Below are 25436 nucleotides of genomic sequence, written 5' to 3' on the forward strand. Positions count from 1 at the left end.
ATCAAAAGCCACGCATTGAAACTGTACCCTGTTTTTCATTATTAGTATTTTATCATTACTGTTTCATTCTCATGAGTTGTAGGGATCCAGTTTACACTTACCATCTTATGCAGTATAATTCATTAAATTCATAAAAATTAATATATATATATATATATTAATGAATTATCGGTACTGCATCGTATCCTAATGATGTAATTAGTAAATAATAAGACGTAATAAAATAATAAGGTGTAAAAAATTAAAGTATACTAAAAAATAAAAACCTTTTTTGGGTAGTTGTTTGTTTTTAATTAAGCACAAACTTAGTAAAACTTCAAATAATTATTTTAGTCTTATTTTTAGTGCATTTTTAAAGCTTATTTTAATCAAAATAAAATACGATAATTATTACCACTCCTGAATACAAAATTTACCTATTTGCAATAAAAAAGCAATGGAAAAGAAACTAGCAACGTAATAAAAATAAGAAAAGGAAACTTAAAGAGATGATAAGTAACTCTTACAATCATGTATGCACAAATTTAAGCTACAAAAGAACAGACATTGTTCTAATAATTCTTTGATTATAAGACCAACCTAACTGGAGAAAAAAAACTTGCTGTGCTGCAAACAGAGGAACTTGAAATTTTTTAATTCTTCAGATGCGATGCATTTGTTCTTTATTAGGGGATTAAAAAGATTTTTGTGTGATTAATAGGATTGAATTAGAAGGGAGTAAAAAAATGCATTTTAATTGTATCACTTTTAATATTTGAATTAAGTGTTTTTTATAAAGCAAACAAAGTAACTTCTAAATAAAAAAAAAGAAGTTATTGAGACTTTCTAATCGACAACTTATCTTAAAATTCTACTGATTGCGATGACACTGGGAGTTGCAGACTTTTCCAAGAAAAGTATGAGATTACTTTCAGTTGCATGGTTTTACTAGGAGGAAAATGAATTTTCTTATGTTTTGAGGTATTAGTATGAAAATACTATTAAAATATATGCATGAAATTTCAGAAACCACTAGATTAATTTCACTGAAATGATATGAAGTTGTGTGTTTGAAAATTTAATGAAGATTGGTCGAGTCGTTCTTGAGTTAGAATTTAAAGTTGAAAAAAGTTGGCCGTGTATTTTTCATAGTTATGCAGTGAGGGAGTTGAAACTTCTTATTTTATTGTATTTTATTTTTTTTTATGGATCAAAGGTTTTTTTTGTAGAATTTAAGATTACAGTTGATACTTTTCCAAAAAGAAACAAAATATTTAAGTCGGTCTTCTTGTGCAGAATTGCACAATGATTTGTTTTGTTTACTTTTAGCATGCATAGAATTTCAAAATTAACAATGTTCTTTAAAAAGAAAATTTTCTCTGATTAATCTAGCATCTTCCAGTTTTTCTGAATAGATTGGTATCATTAGAAATCTGCAGAGTAACATATAAAATCACGGTTTTACAGTGTGTTAATTTCTTAAAACGTTAATTGTGTTAATTTCCTTTCTTAAACGTTTTTGATGTATTTGAGTAATATTTTTAAATTAATGTGTGAAATGGCACAATCTAGTCTACTTTAATAAAATAATCAGCAAATAATGAAATTTAAAAAATTTCTAATTTTTTTTTAATTTGTCAGCATGCATGAAAACAATGTTCAGTTTACAATTTTTTCTAACTACAAAAACAAATTTTATTGAAATTTGATTAGTATATTTCATACACTTTTAATTTCTAAAATGTTACTCCTGAAAGTTTCAGGTTTTGCAAAACCCTAACTAAGGTTAGCTTTTAAAAAGTTTAGCTTTTACTCAGCTTTAGTCACTACTAATTGAGACTTTTTTACTATCTTTGAATAATAAATTATATTTTCTTAAGTAATATACCACTTGAATTCACTACTTTCCTAAACTCCAATAAAGAAGCAACCACCATTGCTTCTTTATTAAATACGAAAAGGGCCCAGTATAACACTACAAATGTTAAAAGAGTGGCATTAGATGACAGTTGTAAAAGATTTGTTTACTAACTTTCTAACCACCAGGGATTGTCTTATGTAAACTACTCGTATTTGAACTGGTATATACTCATAATTCAAATATGCTATCTATAATACTATGTACTATAATTTTTGTATATATATTTATTGATAAATATTTCCAGTAATGAAGTTGGACATACCTTAAAACAATGTCTCTCTTGATTCAATATTCTTTTTCATATGTTAGTCAGATAAATTCTTGAAACAAATTTCACTATTCACACCATTTTAATTCTGAAACTTAATTTGACATCCATTCATCTTTATTTATCACAGGGGTGGTTTTTTTAAATTTTCTTTAGTGTACACTATTTTCTTGGCTTTTAAGAAAAAATAAACATGCTGAGGTAGATTTCACTTTCAGTTTGTGAATTGTTAATAGTAAATGTTTAGAGATATTCTGCCTTTTGTTTCTCTTCATATTATTTTTGTTAGAACTTCTTGTAATGATTCATCTATATTTAGTTTTACTTGTACTGTAAACTTGTTTAAATATTTCAATTTTTATGTATCCATATGTACAAATTTCATTTGTTTGTAGGATTTTATGTTCATATTTTATTTTAACTTAATAATAATTGCTTTTTTGTTTAATTTCAATAATGGTTAAGGATTTTTCTTTTTTGTTTTTATAGTTGCATTGAATCCTAAAAATTATTTTTCTTGGAATTTTTAATATTTTGTTTAAAGATTTCAACAATTCGGTGTATTTTTTTTTGTTTTTTTCATATATTTACAAGTATTTGTAATAATATTTGTTTTAAAGGTATATCTAAAAATTGTTATATTGTTAATCAGCTGTGCGTATATGTTATATCTTTCTCCTTTTACTTACTGTACTTTTTTATTTTATCATATTATTTATCAAGTTATTAATTTATTACTAATAACTTGTTTATTTGTATTATTTCTCATCATTTTTATTTATGTCATTAATCCTATGCAGATGTCGTCAATCTTTGTGTAAGTTTTTTTTTCCGTTTGTGTTACGTATTATTTTGATTACATTTGTAAAGTACATATGTTTCTTTTTTTAAGTTTATTCTTCAGTTTGTCATTTTTTGGTTAATTGATTTTGGTAGAACAGAAGAATGAATTTTTTAATGTTATTTTTAGGTTATGCATTTTTATTAATAAACAAATAATTTATTATAATAATAATATTAATTTTAAAATATTGTAATTTATTATTAAATAAAAGTGAAAATTTTGCACTAATAATGTACATTTTAATTAGCTAAAATGGGATTCAAAATACATATAAATGAACTGTAAATCAAAATATAACTTGAGTAAAAGTTTATTAATTAAACTAATTATAAGTTAGTTTCATGTAAAGTAATAAATAATATTTTAGTATTAGAAATGATAGTGTTATGCGATCTCAAACCAATGATATATATATATATATAACCACCCCACCATTCACCCACTATGACTTAAGATACATGAATAAAATATTTTATTATTTACAGAGAGAATATTTTTTCTTGTACTTGCATGTATTTTATGTTAAAATGGTGAAGTGTAATATAACTTTAAAAATTTCATCAAATTATTTTGTGAACTTACATTTAGATCATAATTTGAGTACGCGACAAAACAAGCCACATTAAAAAAAAAATGTTTGCAACTAAATTTAAATTTTAAGCATCATATTTATTCCCATTACTTATTAATTGATTTTGAGTCATCATAAAAATAGGTTTATTTTCATTAAATGTATGCTATATTACACAGTATGATATTCTGTTCCTATAACACCTTTCTTGGTTGTTTGCCCGAAAAAATGTGAATTTTAGATTTAGTTAATTCGTTTTAAAAATACTATTTATTTTAAGTTTAATGTTTTATAATTTTTTTTTAACTATAAATTATATTTTAATTAGGAAAAATGAGCCATTTTAAACAATTTTTTGGTATGTAGAATTTTTTTTTTTCAAAGTTAGAAGTGTTTTTAAAAGATGCTGATCTGTCCATTATGTTATACCATTTTTACTAGACAGTAGTCCATTATAACATCTATGTATCTGGTTACCATTTTGAGTAATAACAGGAGTTAAGCAAAGAATAAAATTAATAATTTTTAAAAAAAATTTATTTATTCAAATCTTATTTAATTTTAAAATAAAAGTTTGAACTATAAATATAAGACCAATAGAAAATGATCCACAACCAAAAGTTTTTATTCATAATCATATTTTCTTTCATAGTTAATAATAAACCTTTGTAATTTTCCTTGAACAATTTTTCTCAATTTCATTATTTTGATTTTGATTTTTCATGATTAAATAGAACAAGGATCATTTTTCATTCAGTTGTGATGAAAGTTTTTGAATTGAAATCCCATCAGGCTTGACTACTTTTACCTATTTTAAAATGAATTCCTCACTATTGCTGTTAGTAACTGTAATTTGGTTCAGCATATGTTACTGAAAAAAATAAATGATTTAACATATATTTATATCATAATTAACAAACTTTTTTTTTCAAAAGCTCCCTATTGGAAAATGAGGAAAGCTTGGAAACTTAATTGGTCATAACCTTTTATAATTGTCCTTAAAAAATTTTGTGTTTGACAGTCGTATAAGTTATGAAAGTAATTTTGTTGTTTTAAATTAATATGAGCAAAATTCATTGATAGAATAAACATCTAATGTACTATTCAGCCTGTCAGCATTTTAATTCAAATGTAGTGTAACATTTTTAGGATGATCAGTTTTTTTCAGTTGATCACATAATTTTAATTTTTAACCAATATCTAACAAGTACTTTTTATTTGTAAAAATTGAAAAGAAAACCTTATACTTCAGTGTAAATAGTTAAAACAAAAATTTTACATATAGAAGAGATTTATTTTTAGAGTGTAATTGCACAAAGTGCTAATAATTGGGAAATAAATAAAAGTTTTGCTGTGAAAGTATGACGGTTTAAGATGTAGCCTAAATTTTTAATCATATTTAGATAAATTTATTTAGTTCAGTTTGATTATATTTTTCTTTTGAAGTACAAACACAGATCAAGCTGATTTGATTATTTGCTCCTCATTGTGTTTATCACAAACAAAACTTAGTTAATGAAATAATATATATATAATTTTTTTTTTTTTTTAAATACTTCCATAACATTCAATAAAATTAAATAAATCTGCATAATTCTTTAAACAAAATTAATATTAAAGAAATACTCCATTGCAGACAGCAGAAGGGAATATTAAAAATGGGATAAACCCTATTTCCACACTATTTTACCTTATGCCCGGTTTCTGCACACTACAAATATGTATATGTACTAGTAGACATTTTAAAATTAGGGCAAATAGAAAATATATAAAACTTAAGATATAAAATGTTCTCATCACAGCACATATTATTTAGTTAAAATTGTATAGTCACAGGCCAGTGTATAAATTGAGTTATTCTATTTTGATCAAAATACAGGCTGATCTTAACTTTACAGATTTCCCCATTGTGGTATAGATATTACCTGGTTATGAAATACAAAAAATTACCATATCTATATTGAAAATGGTATATAAATATTTTATTTTGGTAAGCCTGAAATATATGATCCAGTTAACAATAGTGTGATGTTCATACAAAAATAATTGTGTTTAAAGCCACTATAGATTTTTAATTGTATTTATTTGAGCAAATTATAAAAAACATAATTTACCTTCAATTCAAGAATGACAAAGGACAAGACTAATACAAAGAGAAAAAATTCATAAGAGGTAAATTTTATGTGAATGGAATCTATACTTCTTCTAGTATGTCAACGTGCATCAGAATATAAAGCAAATTGAAATAAATTATTTAAAATATTACCGGGCTGTTTTATCATATGTGTACTAAAAACAACTATACTTTTTTATCCGCTTAAGAATTGATTGTATAGATTCCCATGTATATGATTTTTTTTTTACTGTCTTTAAATTAGCTTTAAATTGTGTGTAATTATCAAGTATACTTATTAATCTAGAGATTTCACTACTGTTGATAAGATTAAAGCCAATTAAAAACAATCCTCTTTATAGAAAATAATTTATTTTTTAACTACAAATGCATGAGTAAAAAATTTATCAATTTGTAATGATGTGTTTGCTGTGCATGAATTGAATTGCATGATAAAAATTATGAAACCAATTAAAATTATTTCCTTAATCAGTAAAATTATTTTAATATTTTGAAGTGTGAGTATTTTTAACCCACAATGTATTTATTTATATTCTCTCAAAGCTATTTACAATTTTGAACATGTTATAATGTTGTTAATTATGACAGATTTGTTAAGAAAGTGATTTTGAAACAGTTTGTGAGAAATAATGAAAATAAATATTGTGTACTATTCATTTTCTTTAGTTGTTAGTGGTTTAAAAATAAATTATTGATATTATAAAATATTACTTTTTTTTAGTTCTGAGAAGTTATCAAGTTGTCATTAGAGATTTATTTATTTATTACATATAATAGTGTTTCCATTTCAGTATTAATAGATATTTTTATAATTTTCTTTTCTGTCAAAATTCATTTTTTAATCACAGTATAATTTTCTAATTGTACTTTAGTTGTTTTCTACATTATCAGTTATGGTATTCTTTTAAAGTTTCATGTTACCTTATTATTTTCCCATTCACTTTTTCATTACGCTTTTTCTAAATTTCTTTCAACCAAATTTATTGACCCGGATTATCATATAGTCACATCTACAGTTACCCCACTATAAAGATTCCCACATCATAAGTAGTAAAGTGGAACATCATAGGGAAGTTGAAAAAAATAAAATTTAGTCTATAAATTTATATACCAAATTTTGTTTTTTTTTAATATCAACACTATGCGTTGAACTGTGCACAGTGTTCTTAAAACTTGATGGTCTAAAGAGACCTTTGCATTTTACCTAATTTTGCACCCTTCAGTTTCCAGCAACACCCCTTTCCTTTCTTTTTTTGTTTAGCCTCCGGAACCACTTTAAGGTACTTCAGAGGATGATATGTATGATTGTAAATGAAGTGTAGTCTTGTACAGTCTCAGGTCAACCTGGGATGCTATACCCCAGGAAGTTCCAAATATTTTGGAACTGTGTAAATTTTATTGTCTTTACAAAGTGTGTATGTGTGAATTACTGATTTAGTGGGTTAGACATTCAAGCTGTCTTGTTTGTAGTTGTAATTATAAAATAAACCAATAGAAGCTAAAAGATATTATTAATTCGATTGGCACTGATCTAGACCTTTTTATTGTACAAACATTTTTGCTTTTATCTTTAATAGCATATCTGTCAATTCCTAATGTACAACCTGATCTGAGTAAAGCATTTATATATCAAATTTATTTATATTATTTGTTAATAAAATTATTTTAAAGGATTAGAGTAAAATTAATATACAATAATTTGTCATAACTACATGTATTGTTTTCTTAAAAGATACATCTGCACTTGTATCTATATATATTTCCCATCAGATGGAAAAACATACATGGCCAGAGATAATGTATTTAGTCATGTCAGTATTTGTAAAATTAAACTGGCAATATTATAATAATAAAGGTTATTTAAATATGTGATTAAATAATTTTTTTTCTGAGCGAGGGATTTTTTACATCATTCTAGGTTCACCTGTTATGCAAAATTTTGTTTTTTGTGGTTTTTAGGTAATATAATAATTAACTTTGTGTTATTCATTCGTATATACTTTTACTTAAATCACCCCTTATTATAATTCATTTAACTGTAGATAATTTCAGGTTATAACACACACAGTATATTTGGAAGATAGTGCAGATATAAGTGTGAATGCATATTTTGAAATAAATTTTAAGTGTAATTTTACTTGTCAAACTACCGTCAGTATTTCATGTTTTAATGTACAACTTGTTCGTGTTTTAATGAAATTGACAGATTAAGTTCATAAAACTGATCGTCAGTTTTGATTGTTGAAGAACATTTGGTCAGAGCCAAAAATAATCTTATTGTATTAGTAATTTTTGATGCACTGTGCGATATTGGGAAATCATTGATTGAATGTTGATTGATTGTAGAAGAGATACTTTCACCATACTCTGTTTTTTTATTTTTTCAATTAAAGTTTTTTAATCTGATAAATAATATACAAATGTTAAATTATAAAGTAGAACCCACAAAGAGGTACTATCTACTAGGCAATGACTGCATGAGAGCAGATGATAAGAGCTTTTTTTCATAAACATATTGCCAATCATCTTGAAGTGGAAAATTAAATTTAGAAAAATCTTTACACAAATATTTCTACCTATTAGCAAGGAACGGTACTGTAAAATTTTCTAATAATTGGAAAACGTGCTTGCCTATAACTACATTATAAGCACAAAGTAGGTCAGTTAAAACAGAAGAATCTTTCATAAATGGATTAATTTTTTCAAAATACTTGGGCTGTCCAGAAAGTAACTTAAGTTCTGAAATAAAAAACCAACGAAGTAAAAAAAATAAATTTTATTATATACATTTGAAAGGGACAATCTTAAACAACTATTTTTCTACATATTCACCATTTTAACTGAGGCACTTATCATAATGATGCACAAGCTTTTCAATTCCTTTTCTGTAGAAATCTGCCGCCTTAGATTTTTGGCATCCATCTTCCACAAAACTTGTGGTAAACAAGCTTCCCCGATACAATTTCATGCAGTAAACTTCATGAAATTTGGGGGAAATGAAGCGAGAGTTTTGTAAATGTAATTTGGTAATTTTCACAAATTTTATCATTGATTTTCATCGTCAGTTCAGTCACAAGGCTAGGCCAATCACTGCAGTCCTCATCATGAATATTGGTGCGCTCATTTTTAAACTGAATGCACCACTGCCTCACTCCACCTTCACTCATTATTCTATCTCCATACACCTCACAAAGTTGCTGATGAATTTCAGTTGGTTTGAAGTTTTTTGTCAGTAAAAACTTAATCACTGAACGCACTTCACAACTCGTGGAATTTTTTATTAAAGAGCACATTTCAGTAATTCACAATGAACTAAGTAGAAAAAACACAGTCCACACGCTACAACAGCTTGATGCGTACTGAATGTAGAAATGTTTCATCGCAAAGATGGCGGTTCTATCCCCACCCATCTCCATGCTAGGCACAAATGTAAGTTACTTTCTGGTCCGCCCTTGTATTTTAATAACAATTTGCTGTTATTAAACTTTTGTTCAAGTCAGATACTTCAGATAGGCTGATATCAAATTTCTTATAAGTTATTTTTGTTAAGATGTTCTCCGGTAGTATCTTTAAATTATACTCTCTTGACCATCTACTATAAATTTCTGTAACTAGAAAAAACATACATAAAAGAAAAAGATTAAACAAATAGCAGTCTCTACAATATATCAAATAAGCATTTGTAGTATTTAAAGCTGGTTGACATTCATTTAGTTGTTTTAGAGGGTAAATTAAACGAAAATAATTGTGTAAATAAAGAAGTTTTCACTTGCACTAAATATATTATTAGTAAATCATTGACTTGTCTTTGTATTAAATTATGATTGCATGTAATGAATTATTATACTTAAGTAATTTTCAATAGCTATTCAATGTGAGCACTTAACAGGTGTACAGTTTCTTTTACTTACAGCATTCTTTTATAACACTTCACTATTATTTTCTTTGTGGCTTTAGTATTCTTGGTTTTCTTATAAAGTAATGCATAACTGTTTCAAAACTTTAAAATCTCATATAAAGCAGAATTGTATTACAGTTTAATAAAATTCTTTTTCCCCTAGCAGTATAAACTATTCATGTTATCAGAAACAAAAAAGATTAAGTATTAAATAAAAAAATTAACTTGAATTTTCTGGAATGGAAAAATATATATTCTTTAAAAAACTGTTAATTTTTTTTATATTTACGGTTTTTTAAATTATTTCATAAAATATACAATGGAGTGGTTATGTAACTGTAACTTACTAGTATGTTTTCATAACAAATTTATAATTATTTTCATTTAAATTTTATAATTTAATTATGAATGAATGTTTTTAATCAGTGTATAATTTGTTTTTTAGGTAAAGATGGTAACAAGGTGACCACGGTAGTTGCGACCCCAGGGCAGGGCCCAGACAGGCCGCTGGAGGTCTGTTACACCGATACTAAAGTGATAGGCAATGGCAGCTTTGGAGTTGTTTACCAAGCTAAATTATGTGACAGTGGTGAAATGGTTGCGATTAAGAAGGTCCTTCAGGATAAGAGGTTTAAAGTATGTATTGTTATAAATAATGAAATTAAATTTAATTTAATAATGAAGTTTAAATTAAATTTTAAGTTCATTTGTTTATGGTTACTGAACTTAAAAATTAATGACTAGGTTTTTCTCCAAAAAGATTTTTAACTAGCGTCAGCTATAGTCATTAAGTATTCACACCTTTATGATTTCAGTTAAATTAGCTAATTTTTAAAAAGAGAGCCAATCTGGGCATGCTATAGTTGAAAATAGTAAATTTTTTCTCCACAGAATACTAAGATTTGAAATCTGTTTTATGACTGATGAGTTAAAATAAAAATACTGTTTATGTAGTTTTCCATGATATATGCTTACATCACCAGTGATTTATTGTGCTTTAGTTGAATTTTTATGATAGTAGTACATAATGAAAAATAATGCTTATTCCCTTTTTTCTTTTTTTGTAATTCTAAAATTTGTGTTTGTGTTTTTCTGATCTCTATAGCCTTTAGAATGTAAATAGCATGAATCTTGATGCCATAGTTTATTCAGATGGCTCTAGATATGATAATTCTGTCGGTTATGCTTTTGTGGTTGCCAACAGAACATGCATATTTAGCCTTCCCAGCATCACCAGTGTTTTTGTTGCAGAGCCGTATGCTAGTAACAAGTTTGTAAATATATGTAGCCCAACATTCCAACACGTACTTGTCCGTTCAGATTCCATGAGTGCCTTGCTGGCAGTTACTGACATGTACTCCAGACACTCTCTTGTCCATGAAATATAATCTGTTATCTCTGAAATTACTGCATAATACAAGTGTGAGCTTCTGCTGGGTCCCCAGGCATATTGGAATTTCAGACAATGAGCATGCTGATATTGTGGCAAAAGAGGCTTTGTTTGCAACCTCCTTTCTCTAATTGTGTTGTTTCTGATGACTGTTTTCTGAAGAGAGTGATTCATGATGAATGCAGAGTGAATGGAATGCTACCATCAATAAGAAAATCAGTTTGTTGTTCCAGCTTGTATTCGAGTTAATTAGAGTGAAAATATTGATCATTATATATGCTGCTCCCAGCCTACGTAAAGATCTCCACAATTATCACTAGAAGCGCATTCACTATTTGTAAGCTCTTAGGAACAACCTTTTAGATAGAATTAATCTAGTTTCCCAGATCTTCTGTGGATAGATCATCCCTTTCCCTTAATGTTGATCCTTTTACCTGGAATATTCCTTGGGTTTTGGCTGGGTGCCTACTGGATCAATTCTAAGTATCTGGGAACTAGAATTAATAAGGTTTGCTGAGGGTAATTCTGCCTAACAGTTTCACAGGCTTTGCCTCTTATCTGATGACTTAACAGAAAGTCCAACATGTGGTTGACGTTCCTATCTTGTGAAGTTAGGTCTGCTAAGCCTTCTTAACATTTTCAGACTGGCAACCTTTGAAACAATAAAAGTACAGATAATTATGAAATCCCTCATTTCAAAATATTGTGTTAAATATTTGTAAAATATAAGCCGGAAATATTCATTAAACCATGGATTTTTTATTACAAGGCTTTATTTAGATTGTTATATAGATAAGCCCAGTTACAACTAATCTAGTAAGTGTTAAGACATATTTACCTTAAGTATTTTTTTTATTAACATCTTACAGTCTGTTCAAAAATACTTGGAACTATTGTAATGAAAATTTAAAACTGTGAAGTTAGGATAAATGATAATGAAGAAAGCCACATTCGATAAGATGGTAGTTTGATACAGCATGCAGCTGTCATTGGTTAATGATGCATAACATTTGTAGCAGTCCCTTTTTTCCAAGTATGTTAACTGAAATGCTTATTAAGGTTATATACTTTTTCAGCATAAAACAAGATGCTTATGCATGCACACACAGAGAGATAACACTTGTTTGTTACTTGCTATTTTGGATATAATAATTTTATGTGACTACCATTAGTTTTTTACTTCCACTAGGTCATTTGGATAAATAGTACTTACATATTTAATGGTTTTTAGATATTTTTATTCATTCTCTTTTCATTTTCCATTATTAATTTTTTAGCTATTACAATTATAGCTCTGAATTATTTGCTTGAGCTAGATTTTTTTTGTTAAAGTATGACCTAGTTTTTTAAAATTTCCTACCTTCAGGGTAATTATTTCTTCTAGTTTTACGATACCTGACAGCATGTGAGGGCTAATGTTACACATTACTGGCAGCTAGCCATTTGTATCATAGACCGGTCTGTAACGGTTCAATTTTAACTAAATATTACCTGCCTGCTGAGAATATTTTATAACTTAAGTTTTACATTATTATTTTCTATTTGTCCCTAATTTTAAAGTGTCAGCTAGTACATATAAATATCTGTATTGCGTAAAAATGTGGCAGTTTTCCCCATTTTTGTTATTCCCTTCTGCTGTCTGCGTTGGAGTATTTCTTTTATATTCTGTGTATAGAATTGCAGTCATGTTAGTCCAGATTTATTTAATTTATATACTATAATTTTATTAAAATAAAATTTTTGTGTGTTAAGTGTCTTAACAAAATCTAACCAAAGATCATGAAACAATCTGTCTCAAAACAATTATTGCCATTAACATAATAAGAAAACCATGCCATGCCATGCTGACTGAGGAAAGTGAGTAGTGAAATAGTTTCCCATTGTTTTTTTCACTGAGCCAAACATACTACTGCATATTAGCATGTCGGGCCCATTTAAATTCATTTGTACAATTGATACTTTCACTCTGTTCACTGCAGGAGCGGCCTGTATGATGAGCATCATTACTCTTAGAAAAAGCAACTTTGATTAGTTGCCTCTTGTATCTCAGTTAATTTATGTTCATCATATTCATACCGATATACTGTCTGTCTACCTAGGAACGGTGTCTTATATACTGCCTTTGTAGATAGAAATTTTGAAATTTGATAGTAGATGTATTTACTTTTAAGGTCAAACTAAAATTAAAGCTGATTTTTAACAGCTTGGATTTTTTTCAATAAAAGAATGCTAGGAAGAGTCACACTTTGTGTTATTATTGTTTTTATTTTAAAATAATTTTTTTAAGGACAGTAACTTTTGTATTATAATTTCATACTTTAAATGTATATTTATAATTTTCAATTTCTTTTCTAACAGAATCGAGAACTTCAGATTATGAGACGGCTAGAACATTGTAATATAGTTAAACTTAAGTATTTCTTCTACTCCAGTGGAGATAAGGTAAAGTTTATTAGTAATAATAATTTAATGTTAGCTATATCCATTATATTAAAAATAATTCTTCTTTTATTTAGAATCCATATTTGCATTAAATATTTGATGCATAGAGGTGTCATTTTGTTAAATTTTTTATATATTTTAATTTTCATTGTTTGTTTAATACACTAATATTAAAAGAAAGTGGCAGTAGTGGCAGTAAGCATTCCTTAAGTTAAAAATTTCTTTTACCTTGGTAAATTCCCAGCTAAATCTTGAATATGTTTAATATTCTAATTTTTGTACTTGAAATACTGATTGTAATCATAATAAAACTCCATTGAAAACATTTTCATTAATGTTATACAGGTTGTTCTCATTTTATTTATATAATTTTTTTGCAGTAAGGCAATGTTATGAAATTTATGCTAAAAAATTATGTCTAATCAAATTCAGTTCCTTTAATTCTGATATCATATTCATCTAGTTTCATCTACAATGTTATGATTATATCAAACATTATTCACTATGAAATTTGTAACACCCATATAAAACACAAATAATGATTTGCATAATTTGCTCAGATGTAGTGTTATGTGGTTTAATGCTTTGTATCATAATTCACATATTACCTATTTCTAAATTCTAGTTCAATGAAAACAGAAATGCAAACCTAATAATCAAAATAAAAATTATCATTATTATATCCATCTTGAGACCAGGTTTATACAGTATAAAATAATAATAAAATTAAGTGATCTAAAAGTAATAAAATACAATAAATTTTTCAGGTTTTAGGTCATTAAATTTTAAGATTACCATGGGATTTTAAGTCTTGTTACTGGTTTGTTGCTAAATGCAATATTAAAAACACCTTAGATGCCATAGAAAAATTTCTGTGAGGATTGACTGCTTTAGAGAAGAAATCAAAGTATGAAAATTGTTACAAGGGAATATATAATAATGTTATTGATAGTAGTTATACATTTTAATGACAATGATTCAGATTCCATATATAGTGAACAAATTGAGATTTGAAAAATGGAATTGTAACAATTTTTTTTTTTTTTTTTTTGTAAATGCCTAAAAGTATGTACTATCATAACCAGATCACTGCTGTATTTATAATGAGTTTCTTTAATTGTAATATTAAATTAAAGAATTTGCTGTTTTAGATAAATAATTAAACCTATTAATAATTTTAGATAAATAATTAAAATTATTAATAAGTATATTAATTTTATTTAGACTTGCCAACAGTCGAACAGATTGTGTATGGTGCAGCCAAATCACTATCTCTACAGATAACTAACTACTGCAGTGTTGTATAAATTCTACTGTTTATTATTTTAATAAATCCATAATAATCATGATTACATAATCATAAGAAACATGATTACAAAAATTATAAAGGGAATGTTGATTTATGTGTTTCCATATAAATTATTTGTAGCAGAATGTATAGGTTTTTAGCCTTTGACAATTTTAATCTTAATTTGTCTGAAATAATTTTGCAAGAGGTATTCAGCTACTGTTAATGTTATACTTTTCTGGCGCATAAAATATATTTGATGCAATTTAGTTAACTGTTTTGTCTTCATGCTCGCTCTTGAATCTGGAAACAAGAATTTTATTTAGGATTGGTTGTTAAAACTTCAATTCATGAGGTTGGATCACTGAATGCTTTCAAACAACCCTGCAAGAAAAGACAATCAAATCCTATGAGATCCAGCATTCTTGTCTGTCAAGGAATTTTTTATCTGGCTAACACAAAGTGAAAACTGTTATATAACTGCATTCATTTATCTAGCTGTTGAAAACTATCTGTCAAATTGATTTCAAGTCTCTCCTGTTTGAGATGAAAATTGTTTGGATTATTGGCATAATTATAACAGCATTCCCATCATTGACCTAAAAAAATATATATATATCAATTATTCTAGAGACAGCTATCCCCCACCATGTGCTGATAAGATTCAAAAAGTTGGTGACACAATTAACCTTATTAAAGCCTTTTAAATCCTGCAATAATTGAATTTTATATGAATGAAGGAGCCTTATGAAGTTGTTCAAATGAAACTGAAAATGTATGACAACAGGCAGACCGTGTTTGTTCATTGCAATTGCAGTTCTTTTATCACTTGTTTTAAACAGAACATATCTTCCATTGTTTACCAGGATACTTCTTCAATGATATACCTGTTTCTACAAAATTTGGTATCAAACTTTAATGCCTTGAGCTGACTGCACGATATCCTAATGGATATTGAATTAACATCAAAACAATTATTGGGTAACCATAAAACTATTGTACTTTTGTGATAGAATGCTTTAATCGCAAACACATGTTGTTCACTTTCACTATGATGAACCCCATTTTGGATTGTGATTAAATTATCTTGCATAACTTTATTAGTTTTCCAAAAATTAAAAAGTTTGTTACTTTTCAATACGTGAGTAGTATTGACAATAGTTTAAGACCATTATGTTATAAGATCACATTCTACATAAATATTCTCAAATATGACATACAGAAATGGATATAATGATAGATTCATTAACTTGATAACATAAAAAAAGATAAGCAAAACTTGTATATCTTACTAACATAAATTTAAAATTTTTCAAAAATATTTCACAAACATAAAGTACTGTATTTCTCTTGTTAATTTTAGAAGTATACATATAATTAACTTAAGCTGTAATCGCAATGTGACAACAGCAGCACTAGTTGCTGACAAGTGTTCAGCACTTAACACTTTACTTCACTTAGTTCTGTTTTCCATTAAAATATACATTTTTTCTTATATTTATTTTTCTAAGTGTATTAGGTTTTGTCATAATAATTATTTTCTATTTGTGTTTGATTTTTAGAAAGACGAGGTTTATTTGAACCTAGTACTTGAATATATCCCAGAAACGGTGTATAAAGTGGCGAGACACTACAGTAAATCTAAGCAAACTATACCAATTAGTTTTATCAAGGTAAATTGTTCATTAATAATAATAATTATTAATCTTTGTAACAAATTTTCTTAATTATATCTTAATGTAATTATTTTTTAATATTCTTCAAATTTATATATTTACATACTGTAAAAATAATGTGTGTTAGTATAATATGAGTTAATATTTTCTCATGGTTTAATATATATATATATATATATATATATATATATGTGTGTGTGTGTGTGTGTGTGTGTGTGTGTGTGTGTGTGTGTGTGTGTGTAATGTATTAGTGGAGGAATAATAAAAAATTTAGTTAATTTTGGAAGATATTGACAATTAGTCTAAAGTCAAAAAAAGAAGGAATTATAATAAAAATAAAAATTTAGATTTGTGTTTGATTCTATCAACCAGGATTATTTCCAAGCAGAGTGCCCCTACAATAATCCATGGTCACCTAGAACATTTGTGATTAAACTTTGATAAGAGACATAATGAAACCAGCCTGATAACTATAAAATGAAATCATGTAGTACAGAAACAGTAGGAAATTTAATATAGACTAAGGAAATTAATATTCCCTGTATCACTCATAATTAAAAAATTAAAGAAAATAATTTTTTTAAAAGTGCTGATTTTTTGCATGGTGTTCAACAAAATAATATTCAATGATACATTTTGAATTGTGAATTATTTTGTCATAATTTTTTATATTTAATATATTTTCCTAATTCGTGCCTAATATTTAAATAATAAAATATGAATTTTAATTGTATTTTTTATTTTGTATCTTATAATCAGTTTTCATATGGGGTCAAAAATATTGCACCAATAAAAAAAATCATTCCCTAGGTAATGGAGATAAAATTTTAATTGGAACTGCAAAATAATCAGGATATCAAGTTTCTTTATACGTGATCGGCCATGACCTTGAGTCGATGCACACAATGGCACAACGCTTCTGCACCATCAGTCAGTGAAATGGTGACAGTTCAATTGAAAACAGTGTGTTTTGTGGTTTGTGGAGTATAAATCAGTTGTAACTTTCCGGCGTGTTTATAGCAATGATCCTTTCATGCAAACAGCCTTAGACATTGGTAGGAGCAGTTTAAGGAATCTGGCAACGTAAAAGTGAAAATAATACATTATATAGATCTGTGACCTGATCTATATAATGTATTATTATGTATACTTTATCAGGATAAAAGGTTTATTTTATTTATTTATTTAACTACTTCTGGCCAATAAAAGATGCTTAATACTAAATAAATGTAGTGTTATGATATTTTAAGTTGATTTTTATGATAAAAATAAAGCATGATGTTTGTTAAAAGTAAATCAAATGTTTCAATGGAATGATATTTCACTCTCCCCATGAAATCTTTTCCCTTACAAATGCAGAAAAAACAAGTTTTTTTACTTTCCTGGCATCACAACCCTAGAATTATAATGCAAGAAAGAAAGTATGTAATCAGTCAAAAAATGGGGTATGGATTTTTTGTGTTTCTTGACGTTTAATGACAGAGGGACCCAAAAAACAAACAGGGTACTGTTCATACGTATGTATATGTTGGTGTGTTTGAAGTTCGATAACGTTTGACTGGATAAAATGATTTAGATTATATTTGGCACAGAGTCTACAGTATAAGTGCAATTTGTTGGTAAAAGTTTGGGGTCAGTATTTCCAGGAAGTAAGATAGTTTTATGTCTTCCTAAACATAGTGCAAGTGACCAAAAAAAAAAAAAAAACAATACTTTGGGGCAATATTGGAGGATGTAGGAGCCAATCAGTTTAAAATTATGATTTTTAAACTTTTTCATGTATCATTATTTTCCCACTACATAACAGTAAATAATAATAAATTCAAAAAAAATATAACTTTGTCAGCTTTTTTTAAATAGAGATGATTGTTGGATCATGTTTTTCTTGTACAAATGTGCGTATCAAAAACAAAACATGTTTTATGAAACTGTTTCTTTGTTCAAGACTGAATTTAATAATCCAGGTTACATTTCAGGTATCTAAAATGTTTTGCTTCCATTACATTGGAAACAGACTTGAATTATAGATGGATATTTCTTGAAGCATTTTAGGAATCTACCCTTCTAGTGGTAGCAATAAGTAATGGTAAAACTCAGTTATTATCGAATAACTTTCTTTGCTGTCTTCTAGTGATCTTCTTTAAGGAATCACAATTTAATTAGTTTTATTATGTAATCTTTAATTCAGTCTTTGGGTTCATTGTATAATATTCATATCCACGATATATTTATATTTAATACTTGCACATAAAAAGTTTATAGATATTTTCAATTAGTATTTTCTACACGAGACAGAATTTTATATTTTTTTTTTAGTGAAGTTCCTAGATTCGTAAAATGTTTGATTACCAAATAATTTTTTAGAAGTATTATTTATTTATTTTTAGTAGATTAAAAGTATTTTAATACTTATTTGAATGAATTTATAAAAGTATTGAAGTTATGTTTATTCCTTTTCATTTATTTTTTTTTTGCAGTTATACATGTATCAGCTGTTTCGAAGTCTGGCATACATCCATTCACTTGGTATATGTCACAGAGATATAAAACCTCAGAATTTATTACTTGATCCAGAGACCGGAGTATTAAAACTCTGTGATTTTGGATCAGCTAAACACCTAGTTAGGGGTGAACCAAATGTTTCCTATATTTGTTCTCGTTATTATAGGGCACCCGAACTTATATTTGGTGCAATTGATTATACAACCAAAATAGGTAAATATAAATGTTATTACTTAACTCTTTATTATTAATTATTTATAATACATAGTTTATACTGTATCAATATTAATACAAGCAATTATATCATTGTAGAAATCTTATTAAATAATTGATGGGTGATGCCTTTATTTGATAACAAAAAAATTAAATCTGATAATTCTCTAGGTAAAATCATTCAGAATAACGAAAATAAACTGATGAACATCAGTAATTGGAAGTTCACAAACGTAAATGTGGTTCTTTGGTAAAGTTTATATTGGACAGACTGGTAGATCTTTATAAAAAACATATAAGGGACCACAAATCTCATTTTTCCAATGTTGAGAGGGTTTCTTATTATCTGTCATTTAATTGATATAATAATCTTTTTAATGGTAATTTCAATGTACTTCATGTTAAAAACAAAGGTTTGAAAAACTAAACCTTTTAGAGTTATTAGAAATTAATAAATTCAAAAATTCTAATTTACTTTTAAATGATCAGTTAGATTTGAATAGTTCATCGTTAAACTAACAAATGTGTGATGGGCTATCTCACATATTGAATGAAATTATATGTTAAATAAATTATAGTTTAATTGATGAATCTAGTATACAGCTTACAATCATTTTACATGCACATATAGAAAAAACTTTTTTTACATTAGGAGCTCTTGTTTCCTCTACTATCTGTATATATGTTTAGAGTTGTGATTATGTATTTTTAATGTTTTATTATTTTATATTCATTTTATCTGATTAATCGATTTATGAATTTACTGAATTGATAATTCTTTGTTTGTTGGAGGGGGTCCCTTTACCACTCCATAATATGATTTTTTTGTATAATATACTTTTTAAAAATTTGTTTCCTTATTATCTATATTCCATTACACTATTTCTGAAGATTTTTTACATTAAAATTGTATTATATCTCATTCACAATAGAGCATTTTTGTTAGCTGTAATGACCATATGATAGTACCCAACCAGTTATTCATTCCTCCACCACAAAAACAAAAATGCATCTTCATTCCTTCATTGCCTGACTAAATATATGTCGCACATCAATTAAAAGATGTAGTTTGTGAATATATTAAAATATCCATATTAATTCTTTCGTAGTATTGAAATATTTTATTTATATATATATATATTCATTTCTGAATCATCAGTAAGTAAATTGTGCTTGAACAGTGGAATTGTATTATTAAATGTTCCTCAATAGTAGTATAAAATTGTATATAATCAGTCTTATTATTGTTGTACATTGTTGAAAAAAATTAGCATTAAATTATGTTTAAATTGGTAAACAGTGTAGTAAAAAATGCTGTGCCCAAGATAATGATTATGGTATTAAGAAAAAGGTAAGATTGCATAAACATAGTCATACAATATATAGAATTGTTCTGGCTACTTACATTTTATTTTTTAACACTTCCTGATTATTCTTGAAATTTTTCTTACTATTGTTACTTCTTTTGTAGTTAAGTTACTAATCTTTGATTTGGTTTAGTAATAAATTATTGGAAAAGAAAAATATTGAAGCGAGAACACATAGCTGTTTCTTGTCACTTAGATTTCTTTAATAGGTTGCCATAATTATTTACTAAGTTTTAAGAATTACGTGTTATGCTTTAAAATATGTGCAACAGTTAACACTTTTCATGTTCAACTATGAATGGCAGTAGATTTAATAATACTTTATTAAAATGTATTTCATTATCACAGTATTTTGTAACAGTTCTGAAATCATTAATTTTTTCATTGATTTATGTTTATATTTGTCAGTCCATTTCTTCCTGTAGAGCATATTAATGCACAGATTGACATTAGCCTTCATATACTAGTCTAACGAGTTGCAACTTCTCACAAAGCTCTTTTTTTATTAATATTGGGGTTCTAATTCTTTTGATGATTTAATATCTAATTGCGATGTAGATTTTTAATTAACAATGTAATTATTTAAGAGAAGCAAGTATCAAGTCATTCATCAAAGTATAAAAATGTGCACTTCAGAATAATGGGAGACTACCCAGAGAAATAAGGAAAGGTTATTGTAGTTTGAGATGGATTTTCATACAATTTAATTTGTTGATTAGAAGTTGGAGAAGGATGGGGTTGAAATAGAAAGATTACATTGTATGGGACAAATTCTTAGATAGGATAAGAACGTATGGAATGCGTGCTATATATGACAAATCAGCTGATAGGTTTTGTTGAGGCAACACAGAGGAAAAATCTAGTAGATGGCAGGCAGGAGAATAAGATTTATATATCTTGGTTGTAGTAGATCTTTAAAAAACCGAATATTTTTGACTGTTCAATTCAGTTAGGTCTGATAGTTTTTTTTTTTTTATTAATTTATAATGTAATGATATTCTAATGGTTTGTGATTTTTTTCTTTTATAGATGTATGGAGTGCTGGTTGTGTGCTAGCTGAATTACTTTTAGGACAGCCTATATTTCCTGGTGATTCTGGTGTAGACCAGCTTGTTGAAATAATTAAGGTGCTTGGTACACCAACTCGTGAACAGATACGAGAAATGAACCCTAATTATACTGAATTTAAATTCCCTCAAATTAAGGCACATCCATGGCAGAAGGTATGATTTATGAATATGTTTTATTGTACTATAAATTATGAAAGTGGTCAAATTTTTCACGCTGTTAATTATTTAATGATTTCTTCGGAATATTTCTCTTAATTATAGTCCTTGGAAATTATTTGTTTTAAGAGAATCTTGTTACCACATAAATTTTAGATGAAAGCTGCAAGTTATCAAGTAATGAGTACGTTAAAGTTATAATAACTACAATTCAAAAAATTCATTTGTTGTATAAGTTATTTAAATAATCTTTTAAAATGTTAAAATATAATTTCCTTTTCTGTTCCTTGAATTTTGTTTGCTGCTTTTTCGTTATTGCAGTACAGTAAACAATCCTGTCATGAATAATAGTGTATGGAGCAAAATGTTATTTTTACAGTCTGGATATTTCAGTAAAAGAACTATTTTCTCTGTTACAGACCATGTTTGTATTACAATTTTTTTTATTTTGTAGAATTCGGGTTTTATTAAGTCCTTATTTGTCATTATTATGTAAATTATTTAATAATTAAATGCGAAGTTTAGAGACATATATTATTGAATTAGATTCATGTATCAATTCATGCTTAAAGACCAAGTCGTCATCTATACTTCATGATGATGCAATTATTTTATATATATATTACATAATAATGCATGTGTTGCAGTTATTAATTATAAATTAATACTTGGCAAGAACATTTTGTCAAGCTTATATGTTTTTCTTGTTTAGTTTTAACTTTTTTTTTTTTTTTAATAGTGCATTATAGAAATAGTTTATCAGTTCATCTCATATGAATGATAAATTAGATTTAGTTTTATGTGTTTAGGATGTTTTATCTGTATCTATTTTAGTATTTTTTTTATAATATAGTGCACATTTAAAGTAGAAAGTTTAACAAACTAGCTCTTTATGTATGCAATATTTTTTAAATTTACTTAGTGTATAGATTAATTTTAAACATCCTTTTTTTGAAAGAATTAAATTTCTTTCATAGAGATGTTTCAAGAAAAAAGATTTTTCTTTGTTATATTTTTTATTAATCAGGGGAATGTTACTTAATATCAGTGAAAAACTTGTTGAATCTTCCTTTATTGAGAAAGGAATTGTTTTTAATTGATTTCTTTTAAATTCAGACAATACAGTTTTTTCTTACCTTTAGTTTAATGTTAGTAATGATTTTATTCTCTTAAATTATATTCTTCTTTTTTTGTAATTCTATTAAATTAAAGTGATGATATTTTACTGTGTGTGAAAAATAGACATTAAAGTCATTCAATTTAGGTGTGCTTAATGATAATATGTTTGTATCTAAGGATCCAATGAAACAAGTTTGAATTTTTGAAAAAGTTAATCATAAATATTCTTAGAAGGTTTTATTCTTAGAAAATTTTCATAAAATAATTAAAATTCCATTTTTAATTAGACTTCTTGTGCTTCCGAGCCATTTAAATTTGGTTCATTATTCAATTTTTCGTAATTATAATCATTTGAATAAATATATAAAATTTATCATGTTTTTAAGATTTAGCCTGTAAATTACAAATCATTAGCATGCTACTTGTTTCTAAATTGGAAAGGTTTTCATTTTAAAATGTTTAACTCTTAATTAAAAACGTTTATTTTTCTTTTTAATGCATATGCAATTGATTTCTTTTAAATTCAGACAATACAGTTTTTTTTCTTACCTTTAGTTTAATGTTAGTAATGATTTATTCTCTTAAATTATATTCTTCTTTTTTTGTAATTCTATTAAATTAAAGTGATGATATTTTACTGTGTGTGAAAAATGGACATTAAAGTCTTTCCTTACAGTTTATGCTCCAGCAAATGTCTGTGCCGAAAAGCACGACAGATCATCAAAGGATTAGAGTAAGTCCAGTGATGAGATGGTTTGTGTGCATGACAGTCCGTCTGTAATGATAATTTTCTTTATTTCCTTACCTTTATTGTAATTTTTGTGGATTTTTGACTAATTTTTTTTATCGATATTAACATTTTATTATTTATATTACTAATTCTTTTTCTAAGAAAATTTTTAACAATTTTTAGTTTGATGAATTTTGTGGCCCTTGCTTGATTCCGAAGTGTTAAGTTGTATGTCATGTATGTAATTTTACGAAAGGTGTGTTTTATTTCATCCATTCCTTCCTGTATTAGCTAATGTTAGGCTTTAGTCAGGGATAAATTGCTTTTATAATTAAAAGGAAAAGGAAAATTTTATTTTCCTAATTGAATTTCAGTTATGTTAAATTAAGGTGTATGTTTCTCGTTTCTCAGTCAGATTAAATTTTTAATAAATGTGTATAGTGTGTACTCATCAGAACTCTGGATCCATTACTTGCATTTCAATATAAAAAAATGTTATATGAAGAGAATTTATCAGCAACATCTGTCATGTCATTAATGGATAAAAGACCTTTCTCTTGAAAAATTTATTTGAGGTTAAGTTTTTTTTTGAAACATTTTCCCTAGTAATTATTTGACACTTAAGAATTTTTTAAAGATAAGTCTGATTTTAGAACTAATTATAAAGCCAATATTTATTGAGTACCAATAATTACAACCAATTAAAATAAGATGAAAGTTATTACAAAACACTTCAAAAAAGAATTCCATAATTGTTACTTGAAAAGAGGGGGGGGGGGTAATCTCACTTTTTTAACAGAGCTGATTGTACTGAAAATATTCCAAGCCTACCAGATTTTGTTAGCTATACAAGTTACACATCTGTTTTGTTCACCACAGTTACTGGCTTTAGTTGAACTCTGCCTCTACTTGTGGAAGAAAATTAAATAAAGTAATTTTTTACTAATTGTGAATTTCTGTAACTCAAGTCACTTTTTAATTCATGTTTTAAAAAAATAATAATATCAGAATGTATAATAGATTTTTGTTAAATGAGAATATACTCTCATCTTACATCACTTTCCTTATGCTTAATCTTCTTTTATAACAGTATAGATTTGTTGTATTACCTGTATCATTTCATACTGTATTACTTCATTTTTCTTTTTTTTTTGAAATAATTAGCTCCTTAAATTGTTTACTACATAAGTTTGAAGTTTTAAGGCACTTTATTTAAATTTATTTTCTCAGAGCATTTAAGAAAGTTTAGGATTGTTTATTAGCATATTGTGATAAAAGAATACTGATTAGTAACTATATATTTTTTCCAGTTACTTTTATATTTTAAAAGTAACAATAGTATTTTAATTACTTGAGTTCAAATTAAATATTACTACCATGCTTAAATTAATCCATCACTAAATATTTTAAGAAGTAATGAAAAAGTGAATTCCTTGTAATAAATCAACTATTAATAGATTAAGAATTGTCAGGACAAAAATTTTTTTTGGCCTTGTTAAAGGGTGAAATATATAAGCCTTGTTAATGTATGTAACAATTGTAAAATAAAAGGTATTATAAAAAAATAATGTAAAACAACAGTTCTGTAAAATTTTAAAAGATAAATTTAAAACTATAGGCAGAAGGAAAAACATTTGTTTCGGTCAATAGCCATTTAACTTATAAAGTACATTTTAATGATTTTATTAGAGAAAAAACACTTCCTAAACATCTTATAAATTAAGCGATGGAAAATTTCATAATGATTCTCACTAAAGACTGCAAACAAGAAATTTAATTTTTATTAAAATTTATCTTTGTAAATATTGAACATCTTTATGAAAGAGTTAACAATTAGATTTGTGTTTTTTTAGTTGAGTTATATTAGT

At 26.5% G+C, this 25436-nt stretch overlaps 1 protein-coding gene across 9 annotated transcripts in view; it reads left to right on the forward strand.

The window, feature by feature from the left end:
- Window positions 1-25436, forward strand: part of LOC142331038 (glycogen synthase kinase-3 beta-like) — a 183933-nt gene that overhangs the window by 121545 nt on the left and 36952 nt on the right. For 7 of the 9 annotated variants that reach the window (XM_075376647.1, XM_075376651.1, XM_075376648.1 and 4 more), the window contains 6 exons: window positions 10061-10251; window positions 13364-13447; window positions 16298-16408; window positions 18889-19126; window positions 21523-21716; window positions 23515-23571. In XM_075376647.1, the coding sequence (XP_075232762.1) occupies window positions 10061-10251; window positions 13364-13447; window positions 16298-16408; window positions 18889-19126; window positions 21523-21716; window positions 23515-23571 (875 nt within the window). The remainder of the gene's footprint in view (window positions 1-10060; window positions 10252-13363; window positions 13448-16297; window positions 16409-18888; window positions 19127-21522; window positions 21717-23514; window positions 23572-25436) is intronic. The other 2 variants (XM_075376652.1, XM_075376650.1) reach the window with 1 other exon arrangement.

The sequence above is a fragment of the Lycorma delicatula genome, chromosome 10 (assembly GCF_047948215.1).
Source record: "Lycorma delicatula isolate Av1 chromosome 10, ASM4794821v1, whole genome shotgun sequence".
Taxonomy (NCBI): Eukaryota; Metazoa; Arthropoda; class Insecta; order Hemiptera; family Fulgoridae; genus Lycorma; species Lycorma delicatula.